Source organism: Kogia breviceps, chromosome 1 (assembly GCF_026419965.1).
Source record: "Kogia breviceps isolate mKogBre1 chromosome 1, mKogBre1 haplotype 1, whole genome shotgun sequence".
In the NCBI taxonomy this organism is placed as follows: Eukaryota; Metazoa; Chordata; class Mammalia; order Artiodactyla; family Physeteridae; genus Kogia; species Kogia breviceps.
In genome coordinates, this window is record NC_081310.1 from 50,178,462 (window position 1) to 50,192,069 (window position 13,608).

The 13,608-nt window shown below is 34.3% G+C and overlaps 1 protein-coding gene across 4 annotated transcripts in view; it reads right to left on the bottom strand.

Moving 5' to 3' along the window:
• The window catches only part of SUCO (SUN domain containing ossification factor), an 82,812-nt gene that overhangs the window by 18,536 nt on the left and 50,668 nt on the right, over positions 1–13,608 (bottom strand). For all 4 annotated transcript variants that reach the window (XR_009338243.2, XR_010840219.1, XM_059079534.2 and 1 more), the window contains exons 14-18: positions 13,090–13,181; positions 12,202–12,267; positions 6,880–6,948; positions 5,832–5,922; positions 1,475–2,629 (exon numbers count right to left, since the gene is read on the bottom strand). Coding sequence is in view for 2 of the 4 variants with exons in the window: in XM_059079534.2 (XP_058935517.1) it covers positions 1,475–2,629; positions 5,832–5,922; positions 6,880–6,948; positions 12,202–12,267; positions 13,090–13,181 (1,473 nt within the window). In the remaining 2 variants the exon portion in view is untranslated. The remainder of the gene's footprint in view (positions 1–1,474; positions 2,630–5,831; positions 5,923–6,879; positions 6,949–12,201; positions 12,268–13,089; positions 13,182–13,608) is intronic.

Below are 13,608 nucleotides of genomic sequence, written 5' to 3' on the forward strand. Positions count from 1 at the left end.
TGATTTAGCAATTCCACTTTTGAGTATTTATCTGAAGGAAAAAAACACTAACTTGAAAAGATATCTGCACCCCCATGTTCAATGCAGCATTATATACAATAGTCATGACCTGGAAGCAAACTAAGTATCCATCAATAGAAGAATAGCTAAAGAAAAATGTGGTACGTGTATACCAAGGAATATTATTCCACCATAAAAAAGAATGAAGTCTTGCCATTTGCAACAACATGGATGGACCTTGAGGGGATTACGCTAAGTGAAGTAAGTTAGACAGAGAAGGACGAATATCATATGATCTCACTTACATGTGGAATCTAAATAAAAGGAAAACAAATCTTGAACTCATAGATACAGACAACAGATTGGTGATTGAAAGGCAGGGGGTGGGGGTGGGCAAAACTGGTGAAGTAGGTCAAAAGGTAAAACTTTAAATGAGTAAGTAACAGGAATATAATGTACAGCATGTTGACAATAGTTGATAATATTGGATTGTATATTTGAAAGTTGCTAACAGAGTAGATCTTAAAATTTCTTACCACAAGGAAAAAAGAAAAGTTGTATGTGGTGATAATATTAACCAGACTTATTGTGGTAATCATTTAGCAATATATATAAATATCAAATCATTATGTTATACACCTGAAACTAATACAATGTTATATGTCAATTACATCTCAATTAAAGAAAGATTTATTAGTGATTTCTGTGGTTCCTTTAGTGGGGCAAATAGGGTGGGGGTAGGGAGAGGCAAGAACAGGTATGATGTAGGCATGCACACACACCCACAGAAAATTTGCCAATAAATTATATGTATGAATTAAGGAGAAACCCCTTTTAGGATATAATGATGACCTTAGTGACATTTCATTAGCAGCATTTTAATTTAAGAAGATTACAAAAAGGTAGCATTTCAGAAATTCTGGGCATTGAGTGCCTAGGTAGTTACAAAATGTTGGAAAAGCCCTAAGGACACTGGATACTTAAGGAATCAAAATAAAAAGTAAATAGGCTTAAAAAGTGGAGAACCGTGTCTGAGATCTTCATCACTGCATAAGCAAACTGGCATGGCCTCTGGCATTTTCCTAATCTTCACTATTTAAACTCTTAAATAATATCTGGTCAAGTTCCACATAGAGCTTTAAAGTCTATAGACTAATTTTTCCCATGAGTGCTCTGGGAATCAAACAGCAAAAGTGGCTAAAGTTAAGCAACAGAAGAAAGGAGAAACTGATTATAAATAATTCAAACTTGTTATCAGCCTAATAATAGTCACTTAGTAATACTTCTAGAAAAGGAAATCAATTCTTAAGATCACTGATCAACATCCAAATAACTTTCTCTCTCCAGCTGAAATGGTGCTTATTACTATTATACCATGAGCTAACTAAATCTTCTCCTTCTCTAATCACAGATTATACTTTGCTACTTAACTCACTGTGCAAAGTGGATTGTGCTAATTCATAATAAAGCTCACCTTTGGCTAAGTTCCTCCAGATAGCGACCACTGAGAGACATGTTAACTTCTAAGGCTTTAATACGGTTATTAAGTCTCATAAATACTGATTCCTTTTGGTTTGATCCATGTACAAGATTTCCATTTGCATATCCTAGATCTGAAGAATTTTGCAATTCAGCATAAAAATCTGTAGCTGTCCTCTGTAACCCTCTTAAAAGGGCATCTTCTGGAGACTGTTCTTCCTCTTTTGCTTCAGGTAATGAAGAATCCACAACAGGAGTCAAAATTTGCTTTGGTGTGTCAGCTATGTTCATTTTGGCTTCCCCATCTTCATTGTCTGGCACAGTAGCTGTGTTTACAGGTGACACTATCGTTTCGGATAACTTTGTGATAATTTGCATGGAGTCTTCTTTTACAATATTATCCATTACTTCATCAAGTTTTTTTGTTTCATAGATCACAGTTGGTTTCTCTATAGAACTAAAACTCTCAGACCTTTTTTCTGTTTCATTATCAACCTCAACAGAACTCTCTTGGGGAATCACTTGTGATGGTGTATGCCCTGCCTCATATTTAATAGGCTCAGATACTTCTATTTTAGATACTGAATTGATTTCTGGAGTAACATCCAAGAGAATAGACTGAGAAAGAGTTTGAGGATGGCTTGGTTCAAGTTCAACTGCATCTAAAGTGTGATTAATCAAACCTCCCAGGTGCACACTACTTAAGTCACCTAGAACAATAGTTTCAGCTTTCTTTTCCTTACTCTTACTGTCTGGTTCTCCACCTGGAGGTTGCAATACTGAAACATCTACTGATTCTTCAGGAAGTACTAATGGTGATTGAGCTGACACAAGATACTCTTTTTCTTTACTCATAGCAGTTCTGCTGCGTTGCCGATAATGAGCAACTCTAACTGAACACCATTTATATATGTATTCCGAAAAACTAGAAATACAACAAACTGTGGTCAGTTCACTGCAAAATATCTGTGTCTCTGACTCAAACCAAGGTGATGTTTCATCCTCTTGTTCACCACTACCCAGAAGGGTCACTGTAGAAGGACTTGCCTCCTCTTCCTCTTCTTGAACTAGTTGTACAATGGGACCCTCTTTTGTAGTATCTGGTGATGATGGCTCTGTGTCATGTACAAGTCCTTCAGTAGTTACAAACCTAGAAATACACATCCATAATTATGTTTAAGGAAAATAAATGTATCATACATAAGATAAAAGGAAGGCTGGAAATACAGAAAACACTCAATTTACTTTGGATGAATTATTTCCCTTCAAATCACTTTCATTATAAAAAGAGTATTATTCAGAAATGGTAACAGATAATTTATCAAGTGACCAGCCAGATAATTCAAATCACCATATTTACCAAATCAAGTTTTTCTTTAAACTCTGTTTAAAGTTATTTGTATGTGAATATTTCCATTTACTGAACGTTTCATGTAACTTTCCTCCCATAAATATTCACCAATATTACAAGCCTCATCACCCCTTATATCAGAAATTGAGCTACCCAGAGCTGGTCGCAGAGCTAGAACCAGAAGGCAGGACTCTTATTATGAACGCACTTTGTGCTTGAATATCCTACTTTCAAAAGGCAACTACTGGGGCTTCCCTGGTGGCGCAGTGGTTGAGAGTCCGCCTGCCGATGCAGGGGACACAGGTTCGTGCCCCGGTCTGGGAGGATCCCACATGCCGCGGAGCGGCTGGGCCCGTGAGCCATGGCCACTGAGCCTGCACGTCCGGAGCCTGTGCTCCGCAATGGGAGAGGCCACAACGGTGAGAGGCCCGCGTACCACAAAAAAAAAAAAAAAAAAGGCAACTACTGTTGACCCTTGAACTGTACGTGGAGAGTTAGAATTGCCAGCATCCATGCAGTATAACTTATATACAGCCCTCCATATCCACAGTTCCTCTATATCCATGGTTCCTCATCCACAGATTCAATAAACCAAGATCATCTGTACTGTAGTATTTACTAATGAAAAAATGCCATGTATAAGTGGATCCGTGCAGTTCAAACCCATGTTATTCAAGGGTCAACTGCAGATTTCTCAGAGATTATTTCTCTATGGATGATTTGAGGAATTTCAACATGGCATTACACACACACACACACACACACACACACACACAAACAATTATCTGCAAAGGGAGAAGAAACATATCCCCACTCCCCCCAAATAATCTCAGTATCACCTAGGCTAACTTTCATTTGTTGAAAGCTAAATACTTAACCATTTTAATGAAAATCCTGACTAATAATAAACTAGTAGTGCCACTAACTCAGTCCTATCTTTGGGCTCTGGAGTATGTGTGCAGGGTAGGAAGAGTGGGAAATGGAGCTGGTGGGAACAGTGTTATAAATTATAATGTCTGTGGTCCCTTCCAAGATAAACATAATGAATTTCTGGGTGCAGCCCTTGCAGCACCAAAGGTATAATTTGAGAAAACAAAGTAATTTCAATACCAAAAAAACCCCTTCATATACAAATTTTCCTACTGTGAAATACTACTAAGAATGCCAGGAAATGTCTTCAAACAAAGCCTAATATCACAATAGCAAAAGTAGGAATAAAAAAGACAATATTTAAAAGCTGGACTTTCATCTTGTTGATAATAAAATAGTAAATGGACTAAACTAAAACATAATTAGGCTATGCTTCCCTAAATAGATGATATAGATACAGATATCAATATATAGTCACTATACAACATTTCTTACATACTCAGGTGGTATACTGCTTATTATCTACCAAATAAATTATAACAATAAAAAGGAGGAATGTCTGAAGGGGAGGGAAAACTAAATTGAACTAATCTGGTAAAAATTAAGTTATATACTATATATATATATATATATATATATATATATATACACACACACCCTAATCAGAGTTACACTTTAAAAAACTCAAACCTGGGAAAAGAAAATAAATCATTATTTCATAATAACTTTAAGAGTGATACCCTATCATGGATTCTTTTATTTTCTTCAGAGGACTGCCATATAACCATCAAAAAGAATTTAAGACAAACATACATGAAGAAACATTAAGTAAAGAAACAAACAATTATGCAAGAATATCTACTAAAAAACTCTAATATAGAAAAGCAAAAACTGCTACATTAGCTTGATGTGATACCTTTCAACAAATATTCATACATATGTATGAGGGGTGAATGTGTATATGTATGTATGTGTGTATGTGTGTATATATGTGTAAAATGAAATTAATTTCATTTAGTTTTGAAAAATAAGACATACTATTGATATATGTTATTAACTAAAGAATTTAGTTACAAAACCGGGACAGCTCCACCTAACTAGAAACACCAAGAATCTCTATCCCAAAGAGATTTCTTAGGACCTTCTAGGAATCAGTAGCACATAATGCTATATATTTCACTCTGATCACCCAATAAATATCTTTAGTCACTTTCAGGATTAATACAGGAAAATACAAATTTGACGCTGTGCTTCAAAGTACAAAAATCTCATTTTTTAATTAAGATAGTACTTAGGAATTACAGCTTGAAGCACACCCACTGGAGGTTTCATTAGTTATAACCTTGAACTAACTGCTTCTTGTTCAAATATCTTATCACATTAAGTAGAGTTCCTCTGAGAGAAAGGGCTGTCAAAGTTTACAGGGAGTATAGCCAACGAAATATAAGGAAGTTACATTTGTAATAACTATATCCAAATTATCCCAATTATTGTCCCAATAACCCAAATCATTAATGAGCCTATCTATTATAGATCAGAAGTTGAGGTACTGACAAACCTTAATCACCTCTGGTAGAAAGGACCAAATGAGGTTATTTCATATGTTACCTACATATATACATCCCTGCCCAAAGTGCCCACTGCACCCTGGGAAAAGACCTATATCATTCAATTTCAGAAACTGAACACTGTAAGAGTATGCTGTGTGGCAAACAAATCATTTAAAAATGACTGCTCTAAGTATTTCAGGTACCCTTCATAGCTTTCTAGGCATAGCAGATACTTAATCAATGCTTTTAAATTTGAACTGAATAAAAAGACCTTTACTATTTGTCCTCAAACTTATACTTGCAGAGTTAGGTTAATTATGTGCAACAAGGAAAAGATTAAGTATTGTAAATAATAAAAGTAACATATAAAATTGAAACAACAAACATTTGGTCTGGAGTGAAGTGAATTCCCAGTACCCAAAAGGCAACTCAAAGATATTTTAAGTGGTTGTGGAATGTCTGTCCCATGATCCAGAGCTTTCTATAGATAATCATTTCCCACAAGTTACAAGTACCTTTTTATGTACAAGTATACTTAGCTTTCCATTTTAATAGAACTCTACTATCACAATATAACTTACTCATGTGACGGAACAGGAGTTGAAACAGGAGCTGATTCAGGCATTTTAGGTGCAGTTGTGGCAGTGGCATTCTCAGATATACTTTTATTTCCTATTTTAAGAAAGATGCCCATGTTGAGTTTAATTTTAAAAAGCTATACCACGAAAATATTTCACTATAACAAATAAAGGACTTTAGTTTCTTGAGGGAGAAGAAAAAGTCAAATAGGTTTACTACTGCAGACTTTGTGGGGTTTTTCCATCAAAGTTCTTTTGGAAAGAAATCATCGTAGAAAGTCACAACTACAAGTAGTGCATATTCTTTCTCAGCTTCTCAGATAATTAAAGCAAGTAAGATGACTATGAATTTTGTGTAATCTTACATGATTGATAAGACACCTGAGTTACTAAAAGAGAATGAGAAGAAATAAATGGGTCATTTTAAGTTTGCACTTGGAACTAAATTTTTTTTAATTGAAGTATATTTGACATACAATATTATATTCATTTCATGTATACAACACAGTGATTTGACATTTGTATACACTGCAAAATGATCACCACAATAAGTCTAGTTACCATCTGTCACCATATTGTACTCCCCATGTTGTACATTACAACCCCATGACTTACTTATTTTATAACTGGGACGAAGTATTTTTGAAAACAAAAAAGGCAAGATTGTTTCTCCTTGCTAATAATATTCTTATCTGACATTCTTTAAGGAAATAATTGCTTTCTTAATTGAATAGCTCTTTGATAAATAAAAGCATACTTGAAGTACCTCTAGAGCACCAAAACCTCAGGAAAGAGATAAGGGATAAAATCATTACAGCAGGGAAGAATCAAAAAACAAATTCATGATTGTATATAGACAGGATCCTATTTATTAAAGAGAACTTGTGAAATTCAAATAAACAATGAATAATAGAAGACTGGTAAGTTCCTCTGAATGGTTTCTATATTTCTTAATGAAAAATCAAATTGCTTGGCTTATTAATTAATTTTACTAACTAGGAAGATCCCTGGAGTATCATATATTTAAAAGACCCATAAAATGATTAGGTACCTTCTGTCAGGTCTTCAGTTTTTGCTCCCAGAATATTAGCGGCAATATTCACCATATTTAGAATGGCATCTAAAACAAAATTCAATCAGAGAAAAATACCAATACACCTAAATATTTTCATATAACTCAATATCAGATAGTTAAAAACCATTTGTAATGGTCTTTTTTCATTTTTTGGACTAATTACCTTTTTGCTCGCCTTACTATGTAAGTCCAACATAGGACACAAATTTCAGGCAAAAAGTATTAAGCATAAATCTGAATTTTTACGTTCAGAAGGCTTTTAAAATTTAATTATACTTTTTTGTAAAACTTCCCCAAACCTTTTAGCAAACACTACCTTCAGCATATTATAAAATTCAAGTATAATTCAACATATAGCCTGTACTGAGATAGGAAAGAAATGTGACAACCAAAATTTGTATTTTATAGAAGTCTTTTTTTCTGTAGAAAGGGGTTCTACAGTTTAAATCAAAAACAAAAAAGCCGGGCTTCCCTGGTGGCGCAGTGGTTGAGAATCGGCCTGCCGATGCAGGAGACACGGGTTCGTGCCCGGGTCCGGGAAGATCCCACATGCCGCGGAGCGGCTGGGCCCGTGAGCCATGGCCTCTGAGCCTGTGCGTCGGGAGCCTGTGCTCCGCAACGGGAGAGGCCACAACAGTGAGAGGCCCGCGTACCACAAAAAAAAAAAAAAAAAAGCCTGGAGAAATAAAAGATTTTCCTAAACATGTGACTATCATAGGGAAAAATAAATGAAATGGGAAGATTATTATCCAAAGAGCAGCAGAAAGACTTTATTTTCAACTATGAACATAAAATATGTAGGTAATATGCTTAAATCCAAAATGACACTGCATAGAATCATGTATTTGATGACTTTTAACAATGTTTTATGGCCAATAAATGACATAAATTCCTTAGTGAACTGGATGAGTATGGGCAAGGGCAGATTAATTGGAAGTCAAAGTCATAAAACTTAGCTGGCTGGGAACAGAAGACTTCCTTCTAGTAATATAATGTAATTTCAAGGGAAATTAACTTCCAACTCCCATCGAATCTCTGAAATTCTATTAGAAGTTAATTCACCAGTATTTATCCTATTAAAATACTAAGATCTAGCAGGGGCTAATATTAAGCCTCATCAGTTTTTTCCATTTTAGTTTCCTTTCCTAAAAGAGATCCATAGAGTTTTCATCACACTTTCATGAAAACCATAGATTTGAGAAGTACAAAAGGATCTAAAGAAGGAAAAGCTAGCACATCAGGAAGGCTGGGAACAAGCCAAGCACTGTCACCTGGAGCTGATACTGTAAAGATATGCTTTATGGCAGGTAAAAATAGTATATTTTAGACTTTTAAAAGTGATATCTGGTAGACAGTTATTAATTTAAATCTTCACATTAACTATGATTCTATAGTCTGAAAGACAACAAGCAGTGGTACTTTGTTTCCAGTCATCAGTCTGACACACAAAAGCTTTATATTTGCTTTTTAAATATCTAGGATTACAGGTCAACCTTGCCCTTTGACCTGGCAAATTGTTAAACAGAGAAGCAGTCTTGGATCTTAGGCTAAAGAGATGCCTCAGCATGAGGTAAAAACAGGAATGGAAACTCTATTTTCTTACAAACCAGGATAAAGTAGCAAAGGAAACTCTGTTATTTCCTCATAAATACAATTTTAATGTCACCCAATACTGCAATAGTAGTATGTGATCCTCTACTTAGCCTGACAGCTGAAGTTCAGTCAAAACTGACGGCTTCACAGAACCCAAATTTTGTAACCAAGTCTATATTCTAAGTCCCTTGTGCTTCAAAGGGCAATCTTACCACAGATTTCAAACTTTCTGCATTTAAATTTTCTGGTATTATTATTAACAATTTTTAAATATCTGTTATCTATTAATCTGTGTAGAGAAAGAAGCTTTAGAGTATTACCTTTTAACCTAAATTTTAATACTAGTACCTACAATGAGGAAGATTTATACTACCCATCATTTTAAAATATTATTATCATCACTTCAGGGGGCCACTTGATAACAAAAGCAACATCTGGCAAATTTCTTCTTTCTCAGCCCATCTAACCTATAAGTAAGAATCTTGCTATGTTCACAGAACACTGATAAATACAATCTTTTTCTTTTGTCTTTTGAGAGAAAGCAGCTTTGTGAATTTTCTTAACCATTCTCACTTTGCATCCGAACACGTGACTGCTTGTCATGATGATAATCTGGCCACTAAAAAGCCTTCAGAAAGGTAAAAGGGTAAAAGTATAATTTGGAATATACTGCCAAACGAGATACCCGTCCTTAATTTCTCATGGATTAGCCAACTCCTTTCTCTTTGAGTTGGGCAACTATTCATCTCATCCCATTCCTTTAGGGATGAAATTCTCCTAGGGACCAAATATCAATATGTTATATTCAGACTCCAGCACACCAATGGCTCTTTTTGAGACAGAAAACAAACTGCCTATGCTACAACACAAGACAAACTGATGAAAAAACTACTTCCTCCCATGTGTACTGAGCATGCCTACCTTCATTCTCTTTTCCTTCTAGGACCTTAAAAAATAAAAAATACTCTGACTTAAAACAAAAACTATACTATGTCTTAAACATATACAGAAACATAAACAGAAACCTGGACTTTAGCAAATCTGATGATTCTAATAAAATGTAGACCATATATAGGAGTAAAGGCAGACTTGCAAGAATATCAAAGTAGAGAGTGGTCAGGAAGATCCACATGACCAAGCACAAGCAGAGCAGAGTGATACAAAGAATTTCTGGTGATATAAAATATTTAAGTGTTCTGATTCAAGAATGTAAACAAAAGATTCAGGCAGAAGAGCTGCCAGAACTGGCATATGTAAAAGCCAAGAATGCTGCTCTAAAATAGTAGTTTCTCCCTTTCTGGCAGTTCAGTAAATTATGTAATATCAACAATGTCTAAATATGCAGCATGCATGCTCTTTGACAACCAAGTCCCATCAGAAGCAACATACTCTGGTGACATATATTTCCTATGACTACTAATTGCTCAACAACGAAAAGAAAAAAAGAGTTTCTCTTTAGATTAAAGCCACAGGATTCTGTTCTGGAGACATTACATAAATATTGAAAATAAATTAGGTGCAAAATTGGCCAATTTCAAGCTAATTTAGAAAGTGGTGATGATTATAGTCAAATTCAGACATTCCAGTGCCAGAGACTAGCTCTTTGGCCTGATTACACACTGTTATTTACGCCTTAAAGTTATACTACATTGGAGGCAGTAACTAGGTCAGGCTCAAAACCAGTCCTAACTGTTCAGAGAAAACTAGAAGGATACAAGTATAGAAGACAGCAGAGTTAGGTCATGCCTATAAACTTTATGACAGCAGTCTTATCACTCAGTTACTACTGCCTCTCTTGTTCTGAAACTTCAAGAAATAGAGGTTTTTTTAAACCCCATTTTTCATGCTTAGGCTCAGCTGACATCCCCCCAACCATCTTATCTCACTACACAAAATCTTTCAACATCTAGAACACTGGAAGGTAAATGGACTGTCCTTCTAGAAAGCCACAAAAAAGAAAAATGATGTGTTACCAAGAAACACACCTTCAAGGAAAAAGATCCAAAGAGTAGGATCTAAAAAAATTCTATGTCTCATTAATTAAAATAATACATTAGTCAGAGAAGTGATTACAAATAGGGAAATGTCCTCCACTGAAAACGTTTTAATGGTGTCTTGGAGTTAATCCCATAGGAAGATAGAAAAAGCAAGAATATCAACAGTTTTCCCTTATCTAAAACTTCTAAGTCATTACTTCTGGAAGGTGCCTCTTCGCCTCTTCCTTCCCAGTAACCATTGGATACTAGAGAGCTTTTAGTCTGGGGCTATTTTCTGACCCCATAAAATAATAATTCCTCCTCACAGCTAAGTCAGCATTACTGAGCTATGATATGATGACTGTTCTATAACATAGAGTTTTTTATTACAAATTTAAGGACATGAACAATAATATTAATATCCAGATAAATAAAATAGCATCATTTTTCACTCCTAAAAAACTATACCCCATAGCAGTGAATAAGGCACCTGTTTTAATGCTTCCATCAGCTAGATACAGCTAAGGAACCTACTTAAAAGTAGTCTATAATATCTAAAATGTCAGTTGACTAGCAATAGAGTAAAACAAAATATATTGAGCTAATCTGTAACAAGGCTAAATATTACATAAAAGCATTCCCTTTATGTAGGTATTTTTAACACTCTTCTTCCTATTCCCTAAAAAGTCCACTGAAATCTACAGTCTTCTATGGAGAGGAAGAGGACACAAAGGGAAGAAAGGGAAAAAAAGATGAAAAAAGAAAAGTGACTCAACTCCATATACTGTAGCCAACCAAATATCTACCTAAAGTATATGTACCACTGGTTGAGTATCTTAAAAAGCTGTAAGGACAATGTACACAGTGAGATTGGGATTCAAGCAATTCAACTAACTAAAAGAGAAATGCACAAATAGTTTTCTATTTTACTAAGACTTACTTTCATTAAATTCAATTATTAATCTCCAAATAAAAAGAAAACTCCTTCCAGTAAGTTCCATATTCTTCAGGAATAACCAAAGATAGCAAACATAAAATATACCTACCTGCATTCTAACAGTAAAACTAAAGTGTCAGTCAGTAATGGTCTTTCAAGGAGTCTACCACTAAGTTCGGATAATAGGTTGGCATGACAAGAAATTAAACAACTAGTATGTTAGTCATTGTTTTTTTTAGTTTACAAAAAGTATATTGTTATTGCTATTATTGTTACTGGTTGGGAATCATCATTATTATGAATAAGAAACAGGCTTTATGTTTTATAATTAAGTAGGAAACTAACCATACCCATACATTAACAAATCCTCATTTGGTAGGATTTCACTAATGAGTACCACCTCTAAAACGAATTCCTTTCCCATCCAGTATGACTACCCAGATGCTCTTACTCATATGGTCTAGGACCTCTTTAATAATTCTTTCCCCAAGTAAATTCATAGCCCATTCTTCACTGTAAGGAATTTGCCTAAAAATATAACTGCTTAATTTTAGTAGAAGAACCAACTTGTGCTTGCATTTTTCCCTCTCTTCTTTGTTTTCATATATTCTTCCTATTTTATTTCCATGGAAATACTTTTCAAAAGTATTTTCTTAGATTTCAACTCAAAGTTTAACACTGGGAGAGTAGGAGCCCCCTAAACTATACCACAACAAAATGTTCACATATGCCAGGGAAAAAAAGTTGAGAAATACTTTAATTATAGTGATTAACAAAACCCAAAATACTCACTTGTAGCAGAACCAAGAAGATTTTTTGAGGATTTATCCTCCCCAGTATTATAATCCAGTGGGTAATCTGTTCAAAGAGAAAATGAAGGTACTTATGCTAAGAACTATCTCCAATATGTTTAAAAGCTCAAATTATATCCTGTCAAAGTCAGCTGACATTTAAAACAATTTTATAATTTTTATTATATATCTAAAACACATTCACAAAAAGAAAATGAAATTCACAAGCCATTTATCAAACAGATATAAACCAAGAAAAATATTTCTACTGCTTACCAAAATTTTAATCACACTTATAAGACTTTTATTCAAGCTTTCAATGTAGTTTACCACCCCCTAGTAAATGTCTTCACTTCACTTATGGGAAAACTAGGGAAGGGAAAAATTAGATTTTTCAGACTATAGTTTAAGATATCTTAAAACAAGAACTGTATAAAGTAGAAATGGAGGGTATCCTAAAACCTTCTCTGACCTCTGCAGGTTCATGGGAGTTTCTCAAAAACTCAGGCCTCAATATGCTTGCTCTGAGGCTAAAGGCGAATCAAAGAAATTAATTTTCAATTCTACTATTTCAGTTGCCTTATGAATAACAGGTTTTGGGGGCTGGCATAGGGATATAACCATAATTTATAGCACTGATGTTATGGAAGGGAGTTCTAGTCACAAATATAACTGATTGATAAGCTTGGAAAACAGCTCAATTTACAAAGCAGAAAATTATTTTAGAAAATAGTTTTAAGAAAAAATTAGTTACTAGGGTAAAAATCAAGGAAAAAACTAAAGACAACCATCACATTGATTTTTTTAAGTGACCTACATTTACCCATTACCATTAGATTTTAAAAAGCAAAAATAATAAATAAATTGTCACTGTTTTAAAGTCACTTACCATAGTCCTCATCAAATAGTTCTTGACGTTCTGACTGGTACTGGGAATCAGCAATCTCTTCATATTCTTCCACCATGCTAGTGCCAAATACCCTATTAACAACAATTTCATTAAAGTCTTTCAAAACTAAACAATTGTTAAGACTCATCTCTTCATAATAAATGACAAAATACAATAACTTTGGTTATGTTTTGACGGCCATTAACTTCTGGACTCAAAAATAATGACCACTGTTTCTCAATCCACTGTTTCCATTAAAATGTTAATCTATTTAAGGCATTTAAAAATACAATGACTAAGTTTTGTATCAGTCTAAAATGTTTCCATCTATTGTCATCATATCAAGCAAGCTAAATAGAACACATAAAATGAAGGTTCTTTTTTCTTAGAGGAAATTTTTACATTTTTCTAAACGGTATTCAAGAGTAAGAAAGGTATAGTAGCTTATATTTCTGTGGTGTTATCTTCACATAGTAGAACATTATTTCTTCACTTTAAATATAGTGGGATTTTTATGTA